The sequence below is a fragment of the Moschus berezovskii genome, chromosome 28, assembly GCF_049115385.1.
Source record: "Moschus berezovskii isolate FMDL1 chromosome 28, NW_MosBer_1.0, whole genome shotgun sequence".
Taxonomy (NCBI): Eukaryota; Metazoa; Chordata; class Mammalia; order Artiodactyla; family Moschidae; genus Moschus; species Moschus berezovskii.
In genome coordinates, this window is record NC_142487.1 from 320,835 (window position 1) to 346,488 (window position 25,654).

The 25,654-nt window shown below is 41.0% G+C and overlaps 1 protein-coding gene across 4 annotated transcripts in view; it reads left to right on the plus strand.

The window, feature by feature from the left end:
• Positions 1-25,654, plus strand: part of ZNF521 (zinc finger protein 521) — a 317,351-nt gene that overhangs the window by 262,171 nt on the left and 29,526 nt on the right. For all 4 annotated transcript variants that reach the window (XM_055417071.2, XM_055417067.2, XM_055417068.2 and 1 more), the window contains 2 exons: positions 21,351-21,482; positions 23,951-24,066. In XM_055417071.2, coding sequence (XP_055273046.2) covers positions 21,351-21,482; positions 23,951-24,066 — 248 coding nt within the window. The remainder of the gene's footprint in view (positions 1-21,350; positions 21,483-23,950; positions 24,067-25,654) is intronic.

Consider the following 25,654-nt stretch of genomic DNA (forward strand, 5'->3'; position numbering starts at 1 on the left):
TAGAGATGTTTACCCAAGAAGAAAGCTAACATCGCATTCTTCTGCGTGGATGTAATTTTCACTTGGATTCATATGGTAGATGTTTGCTTTTCATTTATCCACTTGAGTTTTCTTTTTTTTTTTTTTATCCTTTTGGAAATTCATTGATTTATTTTGTGAAATGCAGAGAGGAAGGAGAGGAGCTGACTATGATTTGTGACAAGTGTACTTCCAGAGCAAAATACTCTTTTATTCTAATCACTAATCTTCCCATCACTATCTCTTTTTTTAAATTGACAAATAGCACACTAGTTTCAGGTGTATACCAAAATGGTTCAATATTTGTATATATTGCAAGATCATTATCTCTTATCAGATAGTCCTTGTGTGTTGTAAAACACAGAAATCTAAGACCTCATTAACCTCACAATTTGTCAACAAATTATAGGAACAGTATTATAAAATACATAGACCTCTCGATTTTACTTTTAGAGAATTGCCTTTTGACCTCTCCTATCAAAAATGTGAAGGGGGTGTAAGCAGGCGATACCTCTGTATAAAAATGACATCCTGTTCCCTAACAGGATTGCAGGCATAGGAAGATGGAGGGAAAGGTTTGTTACTGTGGATATCCGTATCCTGTCTTGCCAAAGGATAAATAAAGGGCATTCATTCATCAGCTTTCAAGTCGCCACCCTCGTTTCTTTTCCCCATCCCCCACCTCTCCCTGAAATTGGGAGGAGGGAGGTTCTGATTATATATATATATATATATGTGTATATATACACATATATATATCTCTCTCTTTATTTTTTTGCCTAGCAGAGCTAGGAATGAACAATTAAATTTAGGGCTTCCCTGTGGTCTGTAAATAACAGTACACAGTGCTAACCATCGGGGCACAAAGGCAGACAACAACAAAAAAAGAGGCTTTTTTATTTTCTGTTTACCCTTCAGGATACTGTTTACCTTATCACTGAAGGGGAAGTTATCATCTCATCCCTTTGGAAATCGTACTGGATGTATTCTCTGGTTTCCAGTCTCAAACTGTCTGGTGGTAAAGTGGGGCTGTCAGCCTGGGGCCAGGGGATTTATATAAGGTCCTGCTCTCTGCCCCTTCTCCCCAGCCTCCGCGTGTGTGGACACGTGTGTCTGTCCCTCCGTCCTCCTATCCCTCTGTGTCAGGTTTTGCTCGGTTTCTGGAACACATTTTCACTGTCTCGTTCTCCCCGCACTCCTGCATCCCCTTTTCCCTGATTTTTTGTCTGTCAAACTGTTTTCTTTTTCTCCCTTTCAACCAGAAGGCTTTTTTCCCTCCTCTTTTCTTTCTCTCTCTCGCTCTCTAAATTTACTTCACAGCAGATTGTCTTGTAGTAAATCACCAAAAACCCAAATAGCACTAAAGCATTCTGATACAACATTAGCATTTGCTTAACAAGCACAAGATAAACATTAAACAAAGAACTGCATTTCTTTATTAGAGGCTGCAAGATACATAATCCATGAGCACAAGAAACATGGGACCCAGTGGATATGCAGATGTGTGTTATTTCATTGGCGCTGGGCGGCCTTGTTAGAAAAGGTTTTCATCTGAAGGCTTGGGGGTGGATGGTTGACTGTCCCTGGTGGGGCTGTAACTAGATACGGAGACTGTTGCAAGCTAGGCTGGGCTCCCTGGTGGACATGCTGATTGGACAGCCTGAGGAAAACTTGGGAAGCATCGGGAAGTGAACTCAATCACCTTGGGGATGATAGGGTAGAACCAGATGAAGGCATTTGACTTCTTTTGTAACTCCCACTAAGGACAGATTGCCAGTGCGATCCAGCCTCCATAACTGCAAATCAGGCCCTTTCCCCTATGCCGATTTCATTAGAATGGCCAGCATGGTGCAAAGAGGAAAAAAAAAAGGTTAGACACAGTAATTTTACAGGCAGGCGGGTACAAAAAAAATCTGCATAATTAAGCAGTCAAGGCTGCTAATAGGGGAGTTTATATGCTCTGGGACCAGGCAAGGGCAGCGCATATGGATATAGCACTGGATATTAAATCTACGGCGTGCAGACTTACTCCAGGGCCCTCAGAGAAAAGGCTAATTATAGAGAGAGGAATTGTGTTTACTGGTCTGTCTTGGGCAAAGATGGTGAAAGAAGTACAACCAAGTTTTGCAGTTCGACATGAACAGGCTGTTAATAGAGATATCAAAATATGGGCTTGTGGTGGTTTCCTACCCAATCAACACGCAATTAGAGATTCTGTGGACACTCCCCCCTACCCCTGCATTACCTGTTATAGACAGAACACTGGGAGCTCAGTTTCAAACCTTAAGTATATATGTAATGTCAAGATACATGGGAGAGGAGTGTGTGTGTGTGTGTGTTTCTGTGTGTGATTAAATTGCCACAAAGCCATGCTCTTTATCATCAATAAATTTTATTTAGCAGTTTAGCTAGCCCTGTTTCAAAAATGTCTGTGCTTCTGGTCCTGAGCTCAGAGTTAGCACTTTGGTATAGACAGGGCATCTGAGTGGAAGTTGCAGCGGGCAGGGGTAAGTCTTTTGAGAATTTCCAAAAGAGACTCTGATGGGGTGGACATTAACATTTCATAACGCAGATCAAAGGTAAAGAGAAAACCCAAAGGCCCCTTTGTCACAGGCCCCAAACGACTGCCTCATACAGGAGCCGAGACGGTTTCTTCAAATTATTAAAGAGATTCATTTCATATTTGTATGTATGTATGCACGTATGTATGCACGCACTTATTTATTTATTTAATTCCATACAAAGAACGTTTTTCCGAAGAAGACAAGCTAGCAGGCCGCTTGCCCTGGGCTGGAGGTGCCAAGGTGAGCCTGCATGTTGCAGGGGACCAGAGCCTCCTGCAGGTTTCCTCTGCAGACAAGCAGGCTGGACCCTTTGTCCTTTAGAGAAGCTTCTCGTGGAAAACAGCAGCCCTCGCCTAGCATGGATCTGTGGCTGTGGGCGCGGCCGTGTGGGGGCCTGTTGTGAATTCCATTGCTCTCCCCCCACCACCCATAACAAGGAGGGCCAGAGAAGAATCCCACTGCCTCATCTCGAGCTGCCCTAAAACCTCAGGCTTAGGAAAGTAAACAGAATCTGATCACCAGATATTGGGTCAGACTCGCCTGACATCTGTGCTCTGCTCAGAGGCAGGAAATTCAGTGCTAATGAGAAGACCCAAGCCCGGGTCTCAGGAAGGGAGAGTCACGAAGGCTAATGAAGGGCCAGGTTAGCCCCTTAACACCAGGGACTGCATCGGGCAGCACACAGGATGCTGGGCATCTCCTTCTCTGCTCAGTGTTCACCACCTGACCAGGGGTGTCCCTTTGACTAAGAGCAGCTGGTCAGATGTCGCAGCACTTGGTCAAGAGGGGAGAGCCCTTGAGAGACTGGGATTATGCCGAGATTCAAGGTGGATACTTCACAATTTATGAAATGTATTTTTGCCCTTGTTGTTGTTCAGTTGCTGAGTCGTGTCCAGTTCTTTACGACTGCCTGGACTGTAGCCCACCAGGCACCTCTATCCATGGGATTTTTCAGGCAAGAATAGTGGAGTGGGTTGCCATTTCCTACTCCAGGGGATCTTTCTGACCCAAGGATCAAACCCATGTTTCCTGCATTGGCAGGTGGATTCTTTACTACTGAGCCACCAGGGAAGCCTCAGCAACTGTTAATTTCATTTCTAAAACCAGACAAGTTCGGAGAATATTTTGAAACTCTGTGACTTCTGATACCTTCTGATTTCTAGAGGTTACAAGGAGGGGGCATTCTCAAGAAAAGAAACTGTGTTTGCCCACAGATTAGTAGGGACAGTGTGGCACCAGAGGAGGCAATAGCATCAAAAATACTTCATTAATCTGTTCTTTTTATCCCGTTCCTTCTCACTGAGACTTTAAAGTGTAAAGTAGAGAAGAATTTCCAGGGAGGACTGAGCAGAAGTCCCTACCTGGGAAGTGGTAGCAGCTGGATGTAAAATTCACAGGTCAGGACCTGGCCAGCGTCTTCCTAATTGGCAAGAGAAAATGAAGTTGACCAGAACTCTAGCAGGCAGTAAGGAGACAGGGCTAGCAAAAGGGAAAGTATTGTTATTTTTTGAGATAGAAACAAATAAAGCAGACAGGACTGAACACACAATTGCTTTTATTTTTAAATTTGGGGCTGATCAGAAGTAAGAAAACTAGAAAAGAGGCACGCCACTGGTAGAGGAATGGTGTAAATTTGAAAAGGTCTCTTTGTTGACATGTTGAATTGTTTGGGAAGACAAAAAAGAGCCCATCAAATGCTCCTACCTGGTCTGTAGACTCAATATCCACTACAGCCCAGGGGCTCCCCAGGTCTGTTTTCTTCCTCCCACCCTCAATCTCTCCCTTCCTTTCTCGTCTTTTTCCTTCCATTCGTTCATTCAACAGCAATGAAAAAAACGCAGTCGTTTTGAGAGCAAACCTAGTCCCACCAGCAGTGCGTCCCACCGAGGGATTCTGCCCTCAGAGCCGATGTCTCATTTCTCTCTCTCTAGTCCTGCAAGACAGGAAACTGCTCTGGGGCAGCTGACAGAGCTGATGTGGAGGAGAAAGCAGGGCAGAATCGAGAGGAATAGAGTCAATATGTGAACTCTATAGAGTGAAACCCCTTGATATAAGGTATTTCACCAAATGGAGCAAACATTTGTTCCATGCTTAATAAGAAAAAGCCTGGTGGGCTGCTGTCTATGGGGTCGCAAAAAGTCGGACACGACTGAAGCGACTTAGCAGCAGCAGCAGCAGCACAGAGCACTTATCCTAGGCCAGGCATCCTGCTGGACACTTGCTATGGAGCATCTCCATTGGGTTTCACTTCCCATTCCTATGGCGTGGGTATCGAAACCCCACTGGCTCTATGGTTTGGCTGAGGCCAGGTTACGTAACATGATGAGACCGCACAGCTTGTCAGGGGCAGGGCTGGGCATCCCACCAGCCACCATGAAGTGATTCCAAAGCCTGCGTCTCTAAAATCACGCCCCCATGTTTTATGGGGAGAGAGGCTTTACAGATGGTGTCTGTGATGACTTTTATAAACACTGTCTATCCTACCCACTTTGGTGTGAGCCCACTGAAGCCTCTTGTAGAGGTCTATGTTTGCTAATAAGCTAGGCTCCCCAAAGTGCGTGCCTCACTTATCAGGATTTTGGAAACATGACAGATTACAAAAACTGGACTTAGTCATAATGGTCTGTCTGCTATCAGAGGTCAAATCCTGCTTTAGAAAAAGATTTTGGTTTTCTGTAAATTAAAAAGAATTTAGTGGCTGACCATTCAGTTTCTGAGTCTTCACTGGAAATGAATATTTAAACAATGTGCAAGCGGGCTTAATTGCATTTGTGACCTGCTTTCATACATATTTGGGAGGGCAGAGATGGAAATGGAGAACACACAGTAGATGCATTTTACTGCCAGAGTGGAACTTTACACACGTACCAGGGGACCTTTTGGTAGTGTTTGTAATGTGCTGCTATTGTGATTTAGGAAAGAAAAATGCTACTGCTGGGCTTTATTTTCAACGGACTTTTTTTAAACATCAATTAATGCAATCAAATGCAGTACAGGGAAATCTAACTTTTTATTTACATTTCTGGGGGCCAGGGAGGGTTTGTTTGTTTTTGTTAACTCCAGTCACTTGAGCTGTACAGTATACAGTTTTCTTGGTATTTTCCAAATCAGTGCAGTAAGTTATATTTAACAGTCTGTGTGAAAATCTCCACATGCAGGAGAGAAAACAGTCTTGTAACTGGTACCATTTGTTGGGAAACAAATGATTCTGCCTTGCTTCACACAGTTTGAAAATAGTGACTTTTGGTTTTTAAAAGCAGATTTAGTTAATAAAATGAATCATATCCATAATTTCTTCACAAATTAGTCAGATTTTTGAATGCCAAGTTTTGAATTCAATCTTGATAAATTCAAAAATAATAACCTAAAAAAAAAAAGGGTGTCTTATGTTTGGCCTTAAACCTTCAAAGGGCACTAAAATAAACCATTCAGATCATCAGAAAGGTCCCTGATGAAAGTACATGTTTCTAATTTTTTCTCCCTTGGTGAATCACTGCCTTAATTAAACACATTATCAACACAATCTGCTGAATGGTCTCCCATCTTCCTGAACATAGGGACCCAGTAAACTAAGTATCATAGATGATTAAACTAAAAACTTGGTTCCACGTTGAAATATAATCATTTTCTTCCCGTAATCTGGAGCCTAGACCCAGATCTGAGCCCAGTTCTATCAGTTTACCCATATGACTTTGAGGTATACTTTTCCTAGGATTTGGGTTAACCTGGACCAGTCTGTTTTACTAGGCAGATTAACTGAGAATCGAAGTATATACACCCACATCACACATTTTGAATGTTGTAAAATGCTCTGTAAATATAATGAGTTGTTATATATGTAAAATTGTCCTCAAGTAGAGGTCAATGAGAGGAAAATGTATCTTGTATTAGTCTTAGTATTGATAGGAGCCTCCTTCTTCTGGTGAAAATCTCTCAGTCGTGTCCGACTCATTGCGACCCCATGGACTATACAGTCCGTGGAATTCTCCAGGCCAGAATACTGGAATGGGTTGCCTTTCCCTTCTCCAGGGGAGCTTCCCAACCCAGAGATTGAACCCAGGTCTCCTGCATTGCAGGCGGATTCTTTATCAGCTGAGCCACCAGGGAAGCCCTCCTTCTTCTGGGGGTGTCCAAAAAAGGTGAGAGCTGGGAAAGCTGGGTTTGAATTGTGCAGACACTTCATTCAGCTTCTTGCACTTAAAAGTCATGTTGGCCTGAGCACAAAGTATGATCTTTTGCAGCAGATGAGGTAATGTGTAGACCTAATCGGGTGAGTTAAGGCCATAGTGACTACTTTGAGTTGGAATTTTCCTGCTGTTATCATTTTAAAGCAGACTTTCTAATATTCATTTCAAAAGAGAGGTGCTCCGATTCTAGAGGCACAGATCTAAAGAGACGCACAGAATTCTCCTCTCTCATGCTGTTCCCTTGTGAAGGGGGTCCACTTGCTTGTGGGTGCATTAGGTGGAAAAAGAAGGCTCAGAATGGACTCGTCTGGCCGACATGCCATCTACAGCTTCCCCATCGATCATGTGCTCACTCGTAAGGGTAATGGGATAGTCTTAGTTACATCTAATTCTCTGAGGTTTTATTTTATTTTTAACGTTTTGGAATATTTAATAAAGGATGCTTGTCTTCCCATTCTGGGGAAGAAAATTTATTTTGTTAACTGGGCATTTTTCTCTAAATGTTTAAGTATCTATGCATGGTCAGTTATCGTGATGGGTTGAAAAATGCAAAAACAGTGACCGTACTTTATTCGTTTCTGCACATTCACAAAAGACTAATCTATTATTTACCTACTCTCATTTTAATTTTGGAACTGTCTTCCCTCCAATATTCAGACAAAGGAGGACTTTGTTCATTGCTGATTCATATCAGACTGTTCGCCTCTATCTTACCCAAGAGTTACTCTCCTATAAAATGATACACTGTATTTACTTTTCTCTAGATTCTCAAATATAAAAACCCTCATGCTAATCTCTGTCTTTAAGAAACGAAATATTGCTGTTGATTTTCAGAAGCAAAGGAAGAGAAGGAAGCCCAGATATCACCATGGGTCACCTTTTATCCTGGACTTTTACGTTTTCCTTTACTGACAGTGATATTGACAAGTGAGCTAAATATGATTTGCTTTCAGAAAGGATGTTAGTTTTATAATTTTGGGTTTCAGATTTCTACTTAGATTGTTTAAGACAGCACTGTAATTCTGTGCTGACTGCATCACATCATACAGGGGGCAGAGAAGAGCTTTTAAATATATAAAATGCTTCAAGCTGTTGATAGGTATTTTAGTGACTTTTTTTCAATAGATGTCCGTTTGTGTTAGGAAATTATCACCCTTCTTTATATTGACAGAGTATACAATATTTACATTTTTAGAATGGATCCTCAATTAGCTGGTTCAGGTCTTAGAAAAATTGTCATAAAGATAGGGGATTAAAAATTTATGGTGCCCAAAGCATCTTTATAATTTGGCATTATAGTCTTAGAAATATTTAATAGCTTTGCAGAAAGTAATATAAGGAATTGCTATCTGAGAAAGAGCTGTCGTTAATTATTATGTCTCATTCTTCATTTAACAGAGACTGTTATTAACTAATCCATGGGTTTTGTTAGATCCACTTCATAGTCTTTAGCTGTGGTTTTTGACCTAGCAAAACGCCTAGGAAATCTGCTTCTTCACTGTACTTCCAAGCTGAGTAGAAATAAAGCAGAAATTTTTGTTACAACATGAATCCTCCATCTTTCTTCCTTCTTTCCTTCCTTCCTCTCTACCCTCCCCCGCAATGCCCTCTCTTCCTACATTTTTCCCATCTCAGTAGATAGTAACTCTCACTACTGCTGCTCTTGACTGATAGGAAACAGACAGAAGAACTAGGAATGAATATGACTCGTTGGTATGCCAGTAATATCTTGGCTTCAGCATATAGTGTCTCGATGTGCTGGTATATCCAGACCGGTGCCCAAGAGAGAAATGTAGGCGAGGAGCGTAGTGAGCTCTTATTTTCCATGCAGAAGCACGGCATTGCCTTTTTTATTAATAGAAAGCCACACACTTAAGATATGCATGGAGTTCCATTTTCTTCCCAAATATTCCATTTAGTACTGTATCAGGAAATGACTCAAGCACTTGAAGAAGTGTAATTAGCTACAGGCAGGATAGAACTAAGGAATCAGTCTTTGTTTCTAAATAATGATAATTCCGTAAAGTCTCAAGCCCAGGCTCCACGGGTTTCAGGTGACAGTTTAACCAAATCAATGGGTGATGGCCATTGGGAGGAAGCATCTGCATTCAGCCATGGATGCCTTCAACGCTGTAAGTTGGGTAATCATGGGTGTTCCTTTCAGATTGACAGCTCAGCTCAACGTGCTTTACCAAGGATGGTGTTCCTAGCACTTCTGCAGAATCACGAGATATGGGAAATTTAATTTTCCACTACCAACAGGCACTGCAAGCCAGCTAAGGCTCTGCTTTCCAGAGGGGAGAGGGGTGCTGTCACAAGGGCAGCAGACCCTTAACCATAGGTAGGTAGTTTGATTGGGAAATTGGGAATGATGTGAACTGGAATAAATTCAGGCTTTTTCTTATCAGGGAGCAAAGGAGGACCAGGTGGCCTGGAAGTATAAATAATTCTTTGCACATAAGTAAGAGACCTAGAGAGACAATAACTTTTGCTTTGCATAATTGATACTGAAATTGTTGTACTTAAGAGGGAAGAAACTGAAATGAGGGTTTGATAGGCCAGTGTAGTTTTACGGGCATGGCCTTATGCCCCACCTTTCAATGAAAGTGATCACTGTGCCTTTAAGAGTAACTTTAACCTCCTTCTCCTCACACTATAAATAATGGAAATATTTAGATTTCTGAATGAGGACGCTTTAGTATGAGTGAATGAGTGATACACACAGGCAAACTTGGGGATGTGCACAAGCACACACCCAGCGACTTTAAATCTGAGCTTAAAGAACCCAGAGAACTTAATACTGGGTTCAGGAACTCTGGATTCTGGTTGGCCGTGACCAAAGTGCTTTGCCTGGGTGGATGTGTTAGTTAATATCTCTAGTCTCAATTTTCTCATCTTTTCAACAAGCCCGTTGTCTCCAAAGCCCCTTCTAACCTCTAGCAAACATTCCAGCATTTAGCCAAATAAATAACGTTCACCCAGGGCTTCCCAGGTAGCATGAGTGATAAAGAAGCCTGCCGGTGCATAAGTTGTAAGAGATGTGGGTTTGATCCCTGGGTCAGGAAGATCCCCTGGAGAAGGGAGTGGCAACCCACTCCAGTATTCTTGCCTGGAGAGTCCCATGGGCAGAGGAGCCTGGCGGGCTACAGTCCGTAGGGTCGCAAAGACTCGGACACAAGTGATGCAACTTAGCGTGCACGCACACGTTCACTCGGTCCTTTGCCTACACAGCCCTAGTTTATTGCTTCTCGATTTTACATGAAAAAGAAAAGAATGCAATGTTCTGGGATATTTGAAAACATATGAGTCAACAAATATAGTTTGGGGAAGTATTTATTAGAATATTTCTTAGGAAAAGGAGAACACCAAACTGGGGTCAGCCAGCTCTCCCGTGCCTTCACAATCATGTTTCCATATCACTTTTCTGATTTCTGTGAGCACTGGGAGTATTATTTGCTTTTGGAGGGATGTTAATCACCTTACAGTAGTTTTATGCCATCCTCTATTTTTCTTCAAGCATGAAAAGCTTTATCTAAAACAGAGCGTGGAAGAAGAAACTACATAGATTCACACCGTGCACATTTATTTTTCTTTAAGCGTGTTGCAGTTTTTTTTTTCCTTTGCTAATATATTTTGACACCTTATAGTTGTAGCCCGCTGTTCTCTTTAATTGTTTATTGTTATTAATTACATAGTGGTAACAGAGTTGGCTGTTGGAGCCACTTGGCTGTAAAGAAATTCATTTATCATTATTGCCGTTGGAGCCACAGAAGATTGCCAGCATTCTATCCAGAGATGAATGTTTTCGAGCTCACATCCAGTAGAATTTTGAACATAGGTCAAATCCTTAGGTGTTTTCTTTCTGCTGCTGCCCTTTGCTTCCGCTCGTCTCTGTACTGAGGACCTCCATTCTCTCTTATCTTTTGTTTTCAGTCCTTGATATGCTGCCCTTTTGGTGAAGTTCATATATTATTTTCAGCGCTCCACTGAGTGGCCTGTCCAAATTGTTCACTTTATTTCCTCCTCAAATACCCAACTGTACATTTGCCTTCTTCAAATTTCTTTTATAATGCAAATAACATTCCTGCCTTTACAACTTTGTTATATGCACATTTTATTTTTTATCACTTGATCATTGTTGACTAATGTATAGTTGATCTACTGTATAATTTTTTTTAGCTATTTGAAAAGAAAATCCATTTAGAGAGCTATCATCTCATAGTAGACGATAACATAACTGTGTGTGTACACTCAGGTCTGATTCTTTGCAACCCCGTGGACTATCACCCGCCAGGCTTCTCTGTCCATGGGGTTTTCCAGGCAAGAATACTGGAGTGGATTGTGATTTCCTACAAATTTGCAAGTAAATAAACTACTTTATTTAAAATCGTTAATGCAGATTGGCCATGGGCTTAGGCCTCACCTTGCGATGAAAGTGATCACTATGCCTTTAACAGTAACTTTAACCCCCTTCACCTTCACTATAAGTAATCAGATGTGTTTAGATTCCCAAATGAGGAAGCTGCCATGGAATGAATGATTGAATGATACGTGCAGGCAAACGCGGGCATGCTTACTTGCACACACCCAGCTACTTCCGGTATCTGTAGGTTCTTTAAATCTGGGCTTAATTTAGAATTCATGACCCCACAACCACATGTGCCACAGAACAGCCAGGCCAGCGAGCTCCTCTGCCTTCTGGCAGCATGACATTAAATTCACACTAGTTAAGCCAACTTAAATGGAGCCTCCTTGAACCTTCCTAAATAAAACTAGTGGCCTTAATTACAATTGGGCAATTTAAAGGTTATGGAGCTCTAACTAGGAGTGCAGTATATCACTTTAATAATGCACAGGAAAATTTCTCTAAGGGGTGGCATCGTCTGATTAGGAGAATTCAGGTTCACAGCACATTTCCAACAAACTGTTTTTAGAACTCTTATTGCATTTATGGTGCCATTATCTTTTTTTTTTTTAATTTTTCAAGGCCAAGTTTCTAAGGTCACACCAATAGAACAATAAAAATGTGAATCATTTGCAAATAACGAGCATTATTGCAATCTTTGCATTGCCGCTTCAGACTTCCTTAGCACAGCCACAGTCAAAGGGGCAGGGGACGGCCCTTTGGAAATCTGAGGGATTCTGGCCCCATTTAGACTGTCATGCTCCATAAGATTTGACTTAAGCTTTGGTGTTGAATCCTGTTTCTAAACACCATGGTTGAGGAATAAAGATGTCATCTTTTCCGTAAGTCATCAAACGTATGTTTCTTGGAAAAATAATTTGCTTTGGAATTGCCTGGCTAGTTTCTTTTTTCTTTTTTTAATGTTTATTCAAGTATCTACTTGCGTTTTCTGTCTTTATTATCTTTTTTCGTGGCATTTCTATAGTTATTTTTATTTATTTTTAGGCCATGCCATGGGGCATATGGGGGCTTAGTTCCCTGACCAGGGATTGAACCCATGTTCCCTACACTGGGGGCACTGAGTCTTAACCACTGGACCGCCAGGGAAGTTGCCTGGCTAGTTTCTTGTCTTAAACCTGTCGGCACTAAAAAAAACCCATGCTTGTTGGAATCTGTAATACTTACTGAAGCTGGCGAACTTCTTTCTTTGCTTTGATTTGGGAATTTCTGTTTGTTTTGTTTTTAAATCATCAACAATAGCAACCTATCCCTTCTAGCAAGAATAGACAGGTTTTTGGTGTTGGAAAGACTTTCTCATTCAGAGAACCAGTGGCCTTATGCCAAGAAGAAGGTTTTAAAAAAAGAAGCCCCTTGCCATCAACTGGGCACAGAAAGACAGCTGATGAGGACTGTGTCTGGGGCAGGGCTAGCCCTCTGCCGTGTGGAATTCATATTGATAGTTGTACCATCTCACCTCTCCAAGATGCTTTCCCAGCAGATTTAACTTTAAAGCAGGTTACACTTAGTCCATGCTGCATGAACTGTCCTCTTTTGATTTTACCAATTTAATGTTTTTGTACAGTGCTTGAAGGTAGATATACCTGTACTTCTCCCAGTGAGTCCCAGATGTGAGGGCATTAACAGTAGGTATTTCATATCAAACAGGAGAAATTTCAAGCAAAGAGGGTAATAAATGCATATATCTGACTTAACCAGTGAGTTGAAAGAATAGAGCTTTGTAATATAAGAATACAAAACTAGTAATAAAAGTTGCTTAAAACATGAACTGTGGGGTCACAGATGTCTGCTGTAGAGACTCCTTGGTGATTTGAGACAAATAGAAGGTAATTATCCCTTCTTTCACATGGTTCTCTGTTTCAGTATTTCAGAAATATTGAATGCAGAATAGCATTCTCCTTCTTGAAATAAGGGATAGGTTTGATTCATCAGTTTCCTGCCAGACATAAGTTGGCAAATAAGATAGTTATTTTGTTAATGCTTAATTTGCCAGAATGTTTTAATCTTATTTCAAAAAATAATGAAGGCAAGCAACATAAGGTGAATTTGGCTAGCCTAAATGTGTCACGTTGCAAAGGCTTTTAATGTATTAGGGAAAGGAGCAAACTTTTAAAACTCAAGTGATGAATGAACATTGTTTTGGTGTTAGTCTCTCCATTTTGTTCAGGTGAAATTAGATGTAGGAGCAGCTAAGTATATATTTGCCATAGAGTCAATAAATATTCATTGAGTCTCAACTTTGAGCCATGCACAATTCTAGGTGTTTGGCAAGCATTAATACAAAACAGACAGTGCCCTTGCCCTCCTGAAACTTGCCTTGTAGCATGAACTGATGAATAACCCCAAAGTTCTTGGCACTGTCTTGGTACTAAGATGTCTGGGGTTGACACCTGCCTCTCTTTAATAGGAGAGGCAAGAGCTGAATTGAGAAATTGGGAGCATGCCATTTCCAATCATTCTGTTGTTGTTTTAGTGGCTGACTCTTTGCAACCCCATGGACAATAGCCCCCCAGGCTCCTTTGTCCATGGGATTTCCTAGGCAAGCATACTGGAGTGGGTTGCCATTTTCCTACTTCAGGGGATCTTCCCGGACCAGTGATCGAACCCCTGTCTTCTGCACTGGCAGGTGGATTCTTTACCACTGAGTCACCATTGTATGTCTAATTATTACGTGATGCAGAAGTGGATGTTTTTAGACTATCTTGTGTGCCCAGAAACTTAGTGCTGCAGTCCATGAGGTCGCAAAGAGGGACACGACTGAGCCACTGAACGGAACTGAACTGAGAGAGCAGGAGAGCACGAATGATCGGGTGATGAAAACTTTGTGAGAGAGAAAGGGTTACTTTTAAGCGAACACAGATAAGGGGGAAATGGCCTGTTCAGATAAACCGGATGCCTTTCAGTGGAACACGATGACATATAGTGAAGTCAAAGCTTTATATGAGTTAATAATTTTTAAAGCAACCCTAGTTTCTAAGCAGCACTAGAGGTTCTATTCCAGACTTAGTGGGTCAGCATCTTCATTCCCACCCCTTTCTCACTCTTGCTTTGTCAGAGCTAACAGTGTTGTTACTAAGAAGTACATGCTCTTTCTTCTTTCCTTACTTAAGAGTGTCTTTTGTTTGGGGAGTAGTGTGAGGAGGAGCTCAAAGTGATTTTATCAGTGTCTTACCCAAAACTGATGTTTGTTTTCTGTTTTTTGTTTTTTTTTTAATAAAAACATTTGAGCCCCAAACCTTTGCTTTTAAAGCTACTTGCTGGCACTGTGTCATACACACTCTGGGCCTTCAGCTACAGGGCCTGTGTTTAGATTAGAAAAGTAAAGAAAAGGATGCAGACCTGGAGGTGAAATCGGGTCGGAAGGGTGTGTTTAGTCTGCGTGCTTTGCCCTGATCCCAAACTCAAGCCAGAATGTCACTGCCGAGTCCCCACAGCTGAAGGGAAGCCACCTTTCTAGTGCGTTGTTTGTTTTATTGTTTCTTGTTTGAAGAGCATTCCAGGGTTTTCTCCTACATGAGAATATTCTAATAACTGCTATCCACAACCGATAATAATAGCCAAGAAATTGGACGATATTGCCTCTCAGAGCATCTGAAATCCCACTTCCTACCTCTCCCATGCCCACCCACCTGGACCTCCTGCTAGTTTCCAAGCTGCTGATGTTTATGGGGCTCGAGGCAGCCCCTGGGCTCTTTAAAATCTGCTGGGTACAATGCAGCCGACCCCAGCTGAATCATTTCCTACTCCAGTCCTGCTGATAATGAGAAGTTCAAGACAGGAAATAGCGGTGTCAGTTATCAGTGGCTTTGCTTATAAGTCCAAGGGCATCACAGCCTTTAGACTGTTGGCCAAAAGCAGGTACTAACTGAGTTCAGTGCAGGCCTGCACCTTGTAGGTGTCCTTGAAATAAGACTCTGGCTGAGGGACTTGCCTAGCAGTCCAGTGGTTAAGACTCCACGTCCCCAAGGCAGGGAGCATCAGTTCGATCCCTGGTCGAGGAATTGAGATCCCTCATGCTGCACAGCCTAGCCAAAATAAAGAAAGAGATATGATCTTGGGGAAAATGATTCTCACTGGGACACAAGGGATGTTTATCATTTGGCTTTTCTTGATGTACTTAAGGGTTAGGCATTTTGTGCATGGATAGTCAAAGCCGAGGTACCCGATTACTCAAATAACTCAGTTACTCTCAGGATTCCCAGTGCCCGTCCTGTCTTAATGGGAGTCTCTTGTTTGTATCGCATATTCCTCTCTTGTGTGGCATAGAAATACAAGCCAGACATTCTCATACTACCGTTGAGAAAAATCCAAGAAATTGCTGTGACAGTCTTCAGGCAGCATTCATTTTCATGTTGAATTGTTCAAAAGAATAGGGTAGAACTTTTTAACTAGGGTCAGGCAAGTGTTAAGTGTTAGTTGCTCAGTCGTGTCCAACTCTTTGCGACTCCATGGACTGTAGCCCACCAGGCTCTCCTGTCCATGGGATTTCCCAGGCAAAAATGCTGGAGTGGGTTGCCATGCCCTTCTACAGGGGATCTTCCCAACCCAGTGACAGGACCTGGGTCACCTGCATTGCAGGCAGATTCTTTATCATCTGAGCCACCAGGGAAGCCCAGAGTAAAGAAAGGGTTCATATTATATTTGGTACTCTCAAATGCTGCCTTACTTTGGGGGCGTGATGACTGATCTAGTGGCCGACTTTGAGGGCTGAGTAATATTCCCCATTGCCAGATTAGCACTTCAGTGTGTTTGTGTTACTATTGTGAAATATGTACTGTATATAACACAACAAATTACAGTGACCTGAGCGCTGTGGGCCTAGAAAGATGTGATGGCTGTGTGCATGGCAAATTACAGTACAGTCAGCCTATTTTTCTACTCCTGGTTCCTAGGGTGAGCCAGCGTAGCCGAGGGGTGAGTTTTGTCATGTGTGGCTTTTCTTTGTTACTCCTCAGACCCCTAGCTTATAAATGTGTGCTTGGAAATTAACTCAGGGAAGAGGAGAAGCCAAAGTATAAGGGTTGGGGGTTGGGAATTGGTTTAGGGCAGTTTTCTTGGATTTAAAAATATAGAGAAGGATGCGGTGGTATACACAGTCTAACTGGAAAAATTGCAACTGCAGGGCATTTGATTCCTCTGTTTGGATTCCAAGGGCAGAGTTTACTCTCACTCAGATCAGAGCTTTTCAAGGATGGCCCCATGCCACGTGATGAGGTACCAGGAGGGGTTTCTCGCCTTGGACTTTAGCCTGTAGATTTATGCAGTGAAAGAGGCTGGAGGACCCTTCTGGCCAGTCTCCAGGGTAAACGGGAGAAGGAGTTCTACTTATAAACCGTTACAAATTGGTCCTCAGTAATGGCTGCAGTGTTGATCAGACAATATTAGGAGTCCCCCAGTGATTCCTGGGATAACAGCTGCATGTAAGTCAACCACTGAACATTTGCTTGTAGCTGCTCTAGATTTTTGTTTTTATTGAAGGAAAAGGAGTATAAACATGGGACACACAGTCTGGAGGCTGCTTAAAGGGCTTCTCTTGTTGAAAGCTTGTATTGAAATGTCAGTGTCTTGTGCTCCGCTAACAATTGCCGTGTTGGAGCTTATAACCTGGGTTGTGCTTGAATGGTAGCTCTTATTTTTTTCTGTTACAAATCTGGCTGATTAATAGTTGTGTTTGTCCAGGTTTTATAAATTGGAGAGAGAGAAATTATCATTCCCCTTTGAACTGGCCTTCGAGGAACAGATTTTGTTGTTGGGGCACATGATTATAGTAAATGATTATCACGTTCCCTACTAAAGGCAATGAGGTTGCATTGCAATTATGTATTCAGATTCTTTCCTTTGCAACATTTAATACTGGAGTAAATATTTACATTCGCATCAGTCTCTTCTATGTAGGCTTGATTCCTGTTTACATTTATGTTCACATTTAAATGGAGATTAACAAATGGAAATAATTATTTTAGCTGAACTTTATATACATGTGAAATGATTTCTCAGTTACACCCAAACCGTCTTTGATCATGCTTTAAAGCAGTTGACCAGGACAGGAAGTTGCTGGCTGCCAACACGTTCTCAGTGGTAAGAGCTTCACTCTTGCCTTTTCTGACATCAGATCCACAGTCCTGGTGGCATGCATGCCCCCTTGCACCAGGATACAAGAGAGGGGCGTTTTCTGTTTGTTCTGAAAAGGTTTGGGTTTATATTGAAAGCTCCATATTCTTTTCATTCAGTTGATAATATGCATAGTGATGTTTTTGTCTCTCTTTACATGTGCTTATTTGTGCTTTCACGTGTATTTGGTTGGAATACTTCTCAGTCTAATGTTCAGAATTGGAGTTTTCCTATACTTCATAATATCGCTCATTTTCTTTTTGGCATTTAAAATTTCAGGGTTGTAATCAATCTTTATTAGTAAGGTGTAGAAGAGATTGGGCTCCCCAGGTGGCGCTAGTGGTAAAGAACCAACTTGCCAATGCAGCAGATGTTAAGAGATGTGGGTTCAATCCCTGGGTTGGGAAGATCCCCTGGAGGAAGGCATGGCAACCTACTCCAGTAGTTTTGCTGGAGAATCCCATGGACAGAGGAGCTTGGTAGACTGTGGTCCATAGCAAAGAGTCAGACACCACTGAAGCGACATAGCATGCACATAGAAGAGATAGTGTTTTTATTCTTTAATTTTCAAAGTAACCTATAAAGGTAAATTATGCTTATTATAGAAAATCTGAAGAATATAGATAAGTAAAAAAAAAAAAAAAGAGGAAGAAAAATCCAGAAGTTTCTTCAATAGATGCCCCCTATCACTCTTAATAAAAATATAGGGCTGCTCTAGCCTATTATGTTCTTAATGGAATATTGTAATGGTTATTAAATCAGCTGACTCAGAATCTCTTTTTAATAAATGAGTCAGACTGTATTATCCAATTACTGTCAGCTGCTACCTTTCCTGAGAGCAGAAATGGTTACCCCAATTGAATTGTTTAAGCTTTTGTCATCTTTAGGAAACAAGGTGAGAGTCTAAGACTTAAATTGACCTGAAGTTGGAGGTGTTGATGGCGGCCCTTCATGAGCATGGACTTTTAATGGAAACCATGGTTACTCTGTACTGTTCTTAAGGACCTACCAGACAGGAAGAAGGAAGGAGAGAGGTTCCGTTTTGAAAGGAAACAGAGCTTAGCTCAGCTTGATCCCCCAGGACTGAGAGTGTTTTCGAAATTCTTTGAAAATTGACACTGCCCTTAGCCATACTGTGCACATGTAGGATGATAGCAGAGTTAAACAGAGACTTAAGTGTAAACTTTTGAAATTCTTATTATAAATAAGTTTAATTAGTTGCCCATTAGCCTCTCTCCCCCTACTTCAGGTTTTAAAAGTAGAGAATGAATTATGCCAACCAGTTATAAAAATGTTCTGGGTTCTCCGCTCTTTCTCTCATTCATCATCATTTGACCCTGTGATGATAAGTAAGTGTGAAAATGGGAAATGAGCAGAGAAGTTAACAACGGCAGGATAAATGGGTGGGCATGTCTGATGTCTAAATTGGAGCAGCCTGGCTTCTGCTTGTCATTTGCTGTGTAATAATTCAGATATATTTTCTCTCCTACTCAAATAACTAGGACAAGTTATTTGTTGGAAAAGACCTCTAGGTAACTTCGAAAAAAAAGGCAGATAGAACTGCCAACATTTTTTTAAATATTATAATGTGCTTTTAAACTACAAAGAGAACTCATCAGGCCTACATACGTGTGCATGCGTGCTAAGTCCCTTCAGTCGTGTCCGACTCTTTGTGACCCCGTGGACTGTAGCCACCAGGCTCCTCTGTCCATGGGATTCTCCAGGCAAGAATACTGGAGTGGGTTGCCATTTCTTCATCCAGGGGATCTTCCCAAACCAGGGATCGAATCCTCTTCTCTTCTGTCTTCGGCACTGGCAGGCAGTTTCTGTATCACTTGCACCACCTGAGAAGCCCCAGGCCTATATATTTTCCTCAACAAATGCTGCAAGTTCAAGAATTCTGGAACAAGTGTGTATACGTCCTCAGACTCACAGACCACATCTTGGTTCTTGTGCAAAACACATAATTTAAGGATGAAATTAGAACTCTTAGTTACCTTCTTACTATCATAAGAAAGGTACACAGCATTGAGGAAATAGAAAACATTGAAATCTGGCAAGTATTTCTGACGGTTAACTTACTGACCCAATTCTCTACAATAAACAGTGTTTCTTATAGTACTAAATATCCAAAATTTAGAAAAATTTTGGTGCTTTAGGATTTTAAAAACGAGAGAGAGAAAGGAACAGATGAAAAACCCTTGATCTTATATAATCCCTAAAGCTTTTTGTATAACCCCTTGTCATGTCAGTATGCACAATTAAACTCCCTCTTACATAATTATAATCAAGGAATTTACTGTGCCACCCAAATACAGAGTAGGTTTTTATCTCCTGTGAAATGTAGACAGTACTGGGTGGCTTAATTAGTGCTTTGCTTCTCTTTTTACAAATTCCAATCCTCTGCTTCTAAAGACTCATACTTGTGTGAGAAGAAAGATTAGGAATACAAATAGAGTGATTTTACTCCTAGTTAGCTAATAATAATTCACTTTGTAATTGGGCCTTTATGTTGCCAGTAATATCAACTGGTGAAGGATTTCTGCATGCCTCTTGTGTTGACTCAAAGGAAGCAACTTTGGAGTGTAGACTCATTACCCCTATGGTGGAAATGTATTTTTCATTCCCTTGACCTAGACTGTCTGACACAGATATTCCTTAGTAGCATTTCTAATCACTGCAAATAAGAGAAGATAAAAGTATAACTTGATACCATTTCAGGTTAAACTGAAGCCTCTTAGCCCTTACTTTTCCTGATAAGAGTCTTGGGAGTAATTGGTTTCTGACATAGTATATCTGCTAAAATCATGGACCCTGAGGCCAGGCTGCCTGGGTTTAAGTTCTGGTTCCACCGAGAACCGGTCCTGTGTCTCAGAGCAAAGTCAGTTCAACTCTCTGAGCATCATTTTTCTCATCTCTAAAAGGGGAATAAGAGTAGCTGTTGTTGTTAAACTCAATGAATTCTGTCTTAGAACAACAGTTTCTGGAAAACAGTAGGCACCAAAGCGATGGGTTGTTCATTCTCATGCTTCTGGTTTTCATTTCTTATAACTGAAAATTGAAACAAGTTAGAATAATCCTTAAATGCATAATTTCATAAATATTTTGATGAAAAAAATATACAAATGATGTTTTCTATTTACAACACAAACTTTTCATTTTATATAATAATTGTTGTTACATTGAATTATTTTTCTACCATCTTGTTTCTAAGCTATCAAAGAAAACTCCAGGACTAGTCAAAAGTGAGCCTGGAACTCATCAAAGTGCCTTTGGAGAAATATAGGCAGAGTCTAGATCTGGGGGGTAAAATTGAGACTGTCTTACAAAATAAAGGGAACAACGCACGAGAAGATATGGAGGCTAGGCACGCCAATTGGGAAAATAACACCTATAAAACACTATGAGCATTAATAATATTTCAAAATTGCCAGAAAATCTTAGAAGTAGAAAAATATGTGTCAATGGGAAAACCACTAAAAAAAGTGTGGTTAACAATAGAAAGCTCTAGAATCTTCTTGATAAACCAGAAGATAAGCCTGGGGAAGTAGTTCATTCTTCTATGGGCCCTTTGTTTTAGAACTTTGGAAATACACAGCCTATAAAATCTTTATTGGAGAAGGAAATGGCAACCCACTCCAGTATTCTTGCCTGGAGAATCCCCATGGACAGAGAAGCCTGGTGGGCTACAGTCCATGGGGTTGCAAAGAGTCAGACACAACTGAGCAACTGAACATACATAAAATCTTACTAGTTAGAGGAAAGGAGATGCCTCATTATTGACTTACCAATTATACTTTCAAAGCTTAACATACCCCGCCGTAAGATAAAGCCTGCCTTGTGACTATCGTTCGATTTTAAATTCCAGAATGTTTTGAGTTGATATAAATTCATAAATAATGTGAAATTAACCAGAACCCATATATACTACTAATCATTGATTTTTGGTGCTGGAAAGAGTTTACCGTACGGAGTTATAGGTAACTCACTAGTCTGTCAAAGATGTGATGGGCGTCAACTTGTCTGCTCACGTGCTTTCCTTAACAGATGAAGGGCTGAACCACGAGTGCAAACTCTGCAGCCAAACCTTCGACTCCCCGGCCAAGCTCCAGTGCCACCTGATCGAGCACAGCTTTGAAGGGATGGGCGGTACCTTCAAGTGTCCTGTCTGCTTTACAGGTAGGAAGATGATTCTGGAAAACTCGGGAGAGGTTCTTGGCCACATCATGTCTTTCCTACCAAGGCATACTTCCCACTGCTGTGGCCTTTTACAGATCTGACTGTGGTTCAATTTAGGGAGAAGATGTTTGATTTCTGCTGATTAGCATTATTGATTGCTGCCTACTTTAAAGGCTCAGACGGTCAGGAAGGTTAACTGTCAGTATGAACAAATGGCATTTTAAGTTCTCTCAGAAGTTTGCATTCTTCCGTTTCTAAAATGACATCCATGTTCCGTTCACTTTTCTCCCCTCGACGTTAAAAGGTTAGCGAGACAAAGGGAGCTTTTTCATAGCAAGACGTGAGACTAAAAGTACAGCCGTGTTGTCAACACATGTCTGTTATTTAAACACAGAGAATTTTATAACATTTCCCCATACGAAATTTAAAGTCATTATTAGAACCCTCCCCCAATTCTTTGAACTAAAAAACAGATTAGATGAGGTCTTATTTCCTGTGAATATCAGTCTGAGCAAACTTGGAGAGATAGTGGAGGACAGAGGAGTCTGGTGGGCTGCAGTCCACAAGGTTGCAAAGAGTTGGACATGACTTAGTGACTGAACAACAACATTATGTTTACACTTTTAAGAAGAAACTTTTATGAGATGCTGTAACATTACAGTTTTCAGCGGAAGCAGCAGCAGCAGCAAAAACAAGGTAAATCAGAAACTGTAATTTGAAGCCCATAGGGGTTGAAATATGATCACACACGTTTCTGCTGCTCCTGTAACAGTGACAAAGTTATTTTGGAAAATCTTTTGTGATCATTTTGCCTGTGTCTTGGACTCATTGTTCAAACCCCTTAAGGCTATGTGCCCCTCTTATTTGTCAGAAAAAGCAAAACAAAACAAAAATATATCCTTCTCTTAAAACCGCCTTCTTGGTTTGTGGAGCAAAGTTCCAAAGCATTGATTATTAACCTTCACTGCAGTCAGCCTGTAGATTTCTGTCCTGTGATTAAATCAAAAGCGAGAGGCCGTGTTCCAGTTAAATACTACCAGACTGTGTTGGTGGTTCTGTCTTGACCATTTGCCTGTGAGGCGCCTTCATTCAGTAGTTGCATCCCATTCAGCCACTCCTTCTTTGGGGAGTATTTTTTGATTCCTCCAACTTATTATTTAAAATATATATATATAATGTTTTTACTGTAACGTAGTATTTGTCTAAAGATACAATGCATCAGGAGTCTGGCTTCTTTATAAAAGTTCATAGTAAGTCTTCATAAGGAGGACTGGTCATAGATCTCTTCATGATTAAGACCCCTAATAAAATAGCCCTTTCATGTTATGGCCGGGAGCCTCATAAAATGTGCTGCGTTAGAAGGAGATTCATTGTAAATCAGTATCAAAACCCCATCTCTTTGGGTTGATGTAGGTAAAAGACAAAAATGCATTAATCATGAACGGTCTGCTTTTCTTACGCTGACAGACCTAAATTGTTTTGTGTATCTTGAAGTAACTTTAGAAAAAAACAAAACAAAAAAAAACCCTCTTCCAATATAAAGCATGTTAAGTGCAAGAAGAAATCCAAGAGATGTTTAAAGTAATGAGAAATATGATTAAAATGTATGACTCACAAGAACAATATTCTAGTATTTTAGGTTGGCTGGCAATTAGAATAATTTTAATGATTAGAATAGAGTCAAAGTCAAATGCCAATGTCTTTAATAAATCCTTTCCTTGCCTATACAGATTAATATTGTAGATGCAAACTTTTTTAGGTCACAGTGCACCAGGCATCCATCAGAAGTCAGTTCTCCCAACCCAAACACTGCCTCTGGCATATACAATTTAATTATTAATAGTATGTCTCCTAGGTAAACTGTTACACAGTCTTAGGGCCTTGTTTTGTAGTCATTAAAATTGAACATGTTTATATTATTGAAACCCTTGCATTCCGTGTGTAGGCTGAGTTGATCTTAAAGTATCCAAAGAGAATTTACCTGCCGTTCTGTTTCACATTTATAGACAGTGCCCCAGAGTAGCTGTGGGATATCATTTTTAGCATTAACACATTTAAATAGAGAACTGTTTGCTAGCTGTAACTTTAGGCAAATACAATAAACTGGGTTTTGGCATCTATGATTTTGTAACCTGTGGGTTGCTGAGAAATAAGAGTCATTTCTGTTCAGACAGTGCTGTGCGTTTGACAGTTTTCATTTTAAAAGATTTATGGGGAGCAGGGCCATGATAAACCTTTACTTTGGAGCTGTTTGTGTTGAATTAGGTGCTTGGTAGAGTGCATCTTAACAAAGCCAGAGACCCAACCCTAAGCATGTGTGACGTCACTCCCCCTGGACCCTGGCAGTGGTCACACCCAGGAGGCGCTCCATTCAGTCCATTTCTCTGCCGCTGTTCACAGGGAGCCATCGACGGAGGGCGTTTCGGAATGAAAATAACCCCGAGTTCACTCTCCTTTTATCATTTCAGTGTTTGTTCAAGCAAACAAGTTGCAGCAGCATATTTTCTCTGCCCATGGACAAGAAGACAAGATCTATGACTGCACACAATGTCCACAGAAGTTTTTCTTCCAAACAGAGCTGCAGGTAATGTCCCCATGGGGAGGACTGGCATTGAACTCAGTCGCTCTACTTATAGGAAACAAGGGCATTTTAAGTCTGGATTCACTGTATCACTCACCCTGGGCCACCATGATGCTTTGTATGGATTGGGGCAAAGGGAAAATTAGAGGCTGGGTTAACAGACTCCAAAGTCATTTTGCCTCTGGCTGCTGTCAATCATAAAAAGAACTAGAACAGACCTATAATTGGACCTTCTGACCCAGTGTGATAGACTGCAGGGTCAGGTTTATTGGACTGTGGGATCATTCACCTCGTTCATCAGGGCCCATTCTCCCAAACCCTGTTTTATTCATGTTCTATTCCCACTGGGTTTCAAGCTGGCTGGATGTCCAGGTTATTGTTGTCCTGGGGCTTAAAATTGGAAGGGAGAAGGGAAGAGAGGCAAGAAGCTATACTCTTGTCCAGTATGTTTCTTCTACTTAACGGAATGGAATAATTATTATTTAGTGGCAGCCTTTGGGTACAAATTTTGGCACCCAAAGATGTTAGCTTTGAATCTTGCAAAATGTGTGACCTTGTGCTTGTCAATAATGTTTCTGAACCTCGGATGTGAAGAAATGATAGACAGATGTAACATTCACAAGGCTGTTGTTAGGTAAAATGAAATAAAAGCTCTGAATATGGGGTATAAACTCTAAAATAGAATAGAAATGTTTGGTCAATTTGATTATTCTTAACAATAGGCTAGTATCAGTCAGAGACCTGGATCCTAACCCAGAAATTTCACTTATTATAAGGAAAATAAATGTTTTTTTCTTCTTCATCTGAAAAAATGGGTCTAATATATACCCTCATTTTTCAGATAGAATAATATAAGAGTAACACTTTTTTTTATTAAATCTTGTTGGTGCCTTTGGAGGAGAATGAATTAGAATCCAGTTATTTCATTATTGTGAGGATTATTATTAACTGTAAAGTTATTTACACTAAAATAGGGTAAGGATGATGTTTTTTCCTTTGGTGTCAAATTCCCTAAATAACCAGAAGAGGGTCTGATGTGGGTGACATGGTTGAGGTAGGACTAAGGGACCCAAAGCTCCACCTACTTCTTCATCTCCCATCCCATGCTGTGGACCCCGGGGCAGCTTTAGAGCTCATTTGGCTGTAGGGAAGCCATATTTATGTGAATTGTGTATCAAAATAAGGAATTTATAGTTTATTAATAACATCTCCGGAGAAGGCAATGGCAAGCCACTCCAGTACTATTGCCTAGAAAATCCCATGGATGGAGGAGCCTGGTAGGCTGCAGTCCGTGGGGTCGCTAAGGGTCGGACACGTCTGAGCGACTTCACTTTCACTTTTCACTTTCCACTTTCACACATTGGAGAAGGAAATGGCAACCCACTCCAGTGTTCTTGCCTGGAGAATCCCAGGGACGGAGGAGCCTGGTGGGCTTCCGTCTATGGGGTCACACAGAGTTGGACACGACTGAAGTGACTTAGCAGCAGCAGCAATAACATCTCAGTTTTTATCCTATCAGTGAACACATAGCAAATAAAGACGTAAGATAAAAAATATATGAAAGAATGGGTGATGCCATTGAGCTGTTATG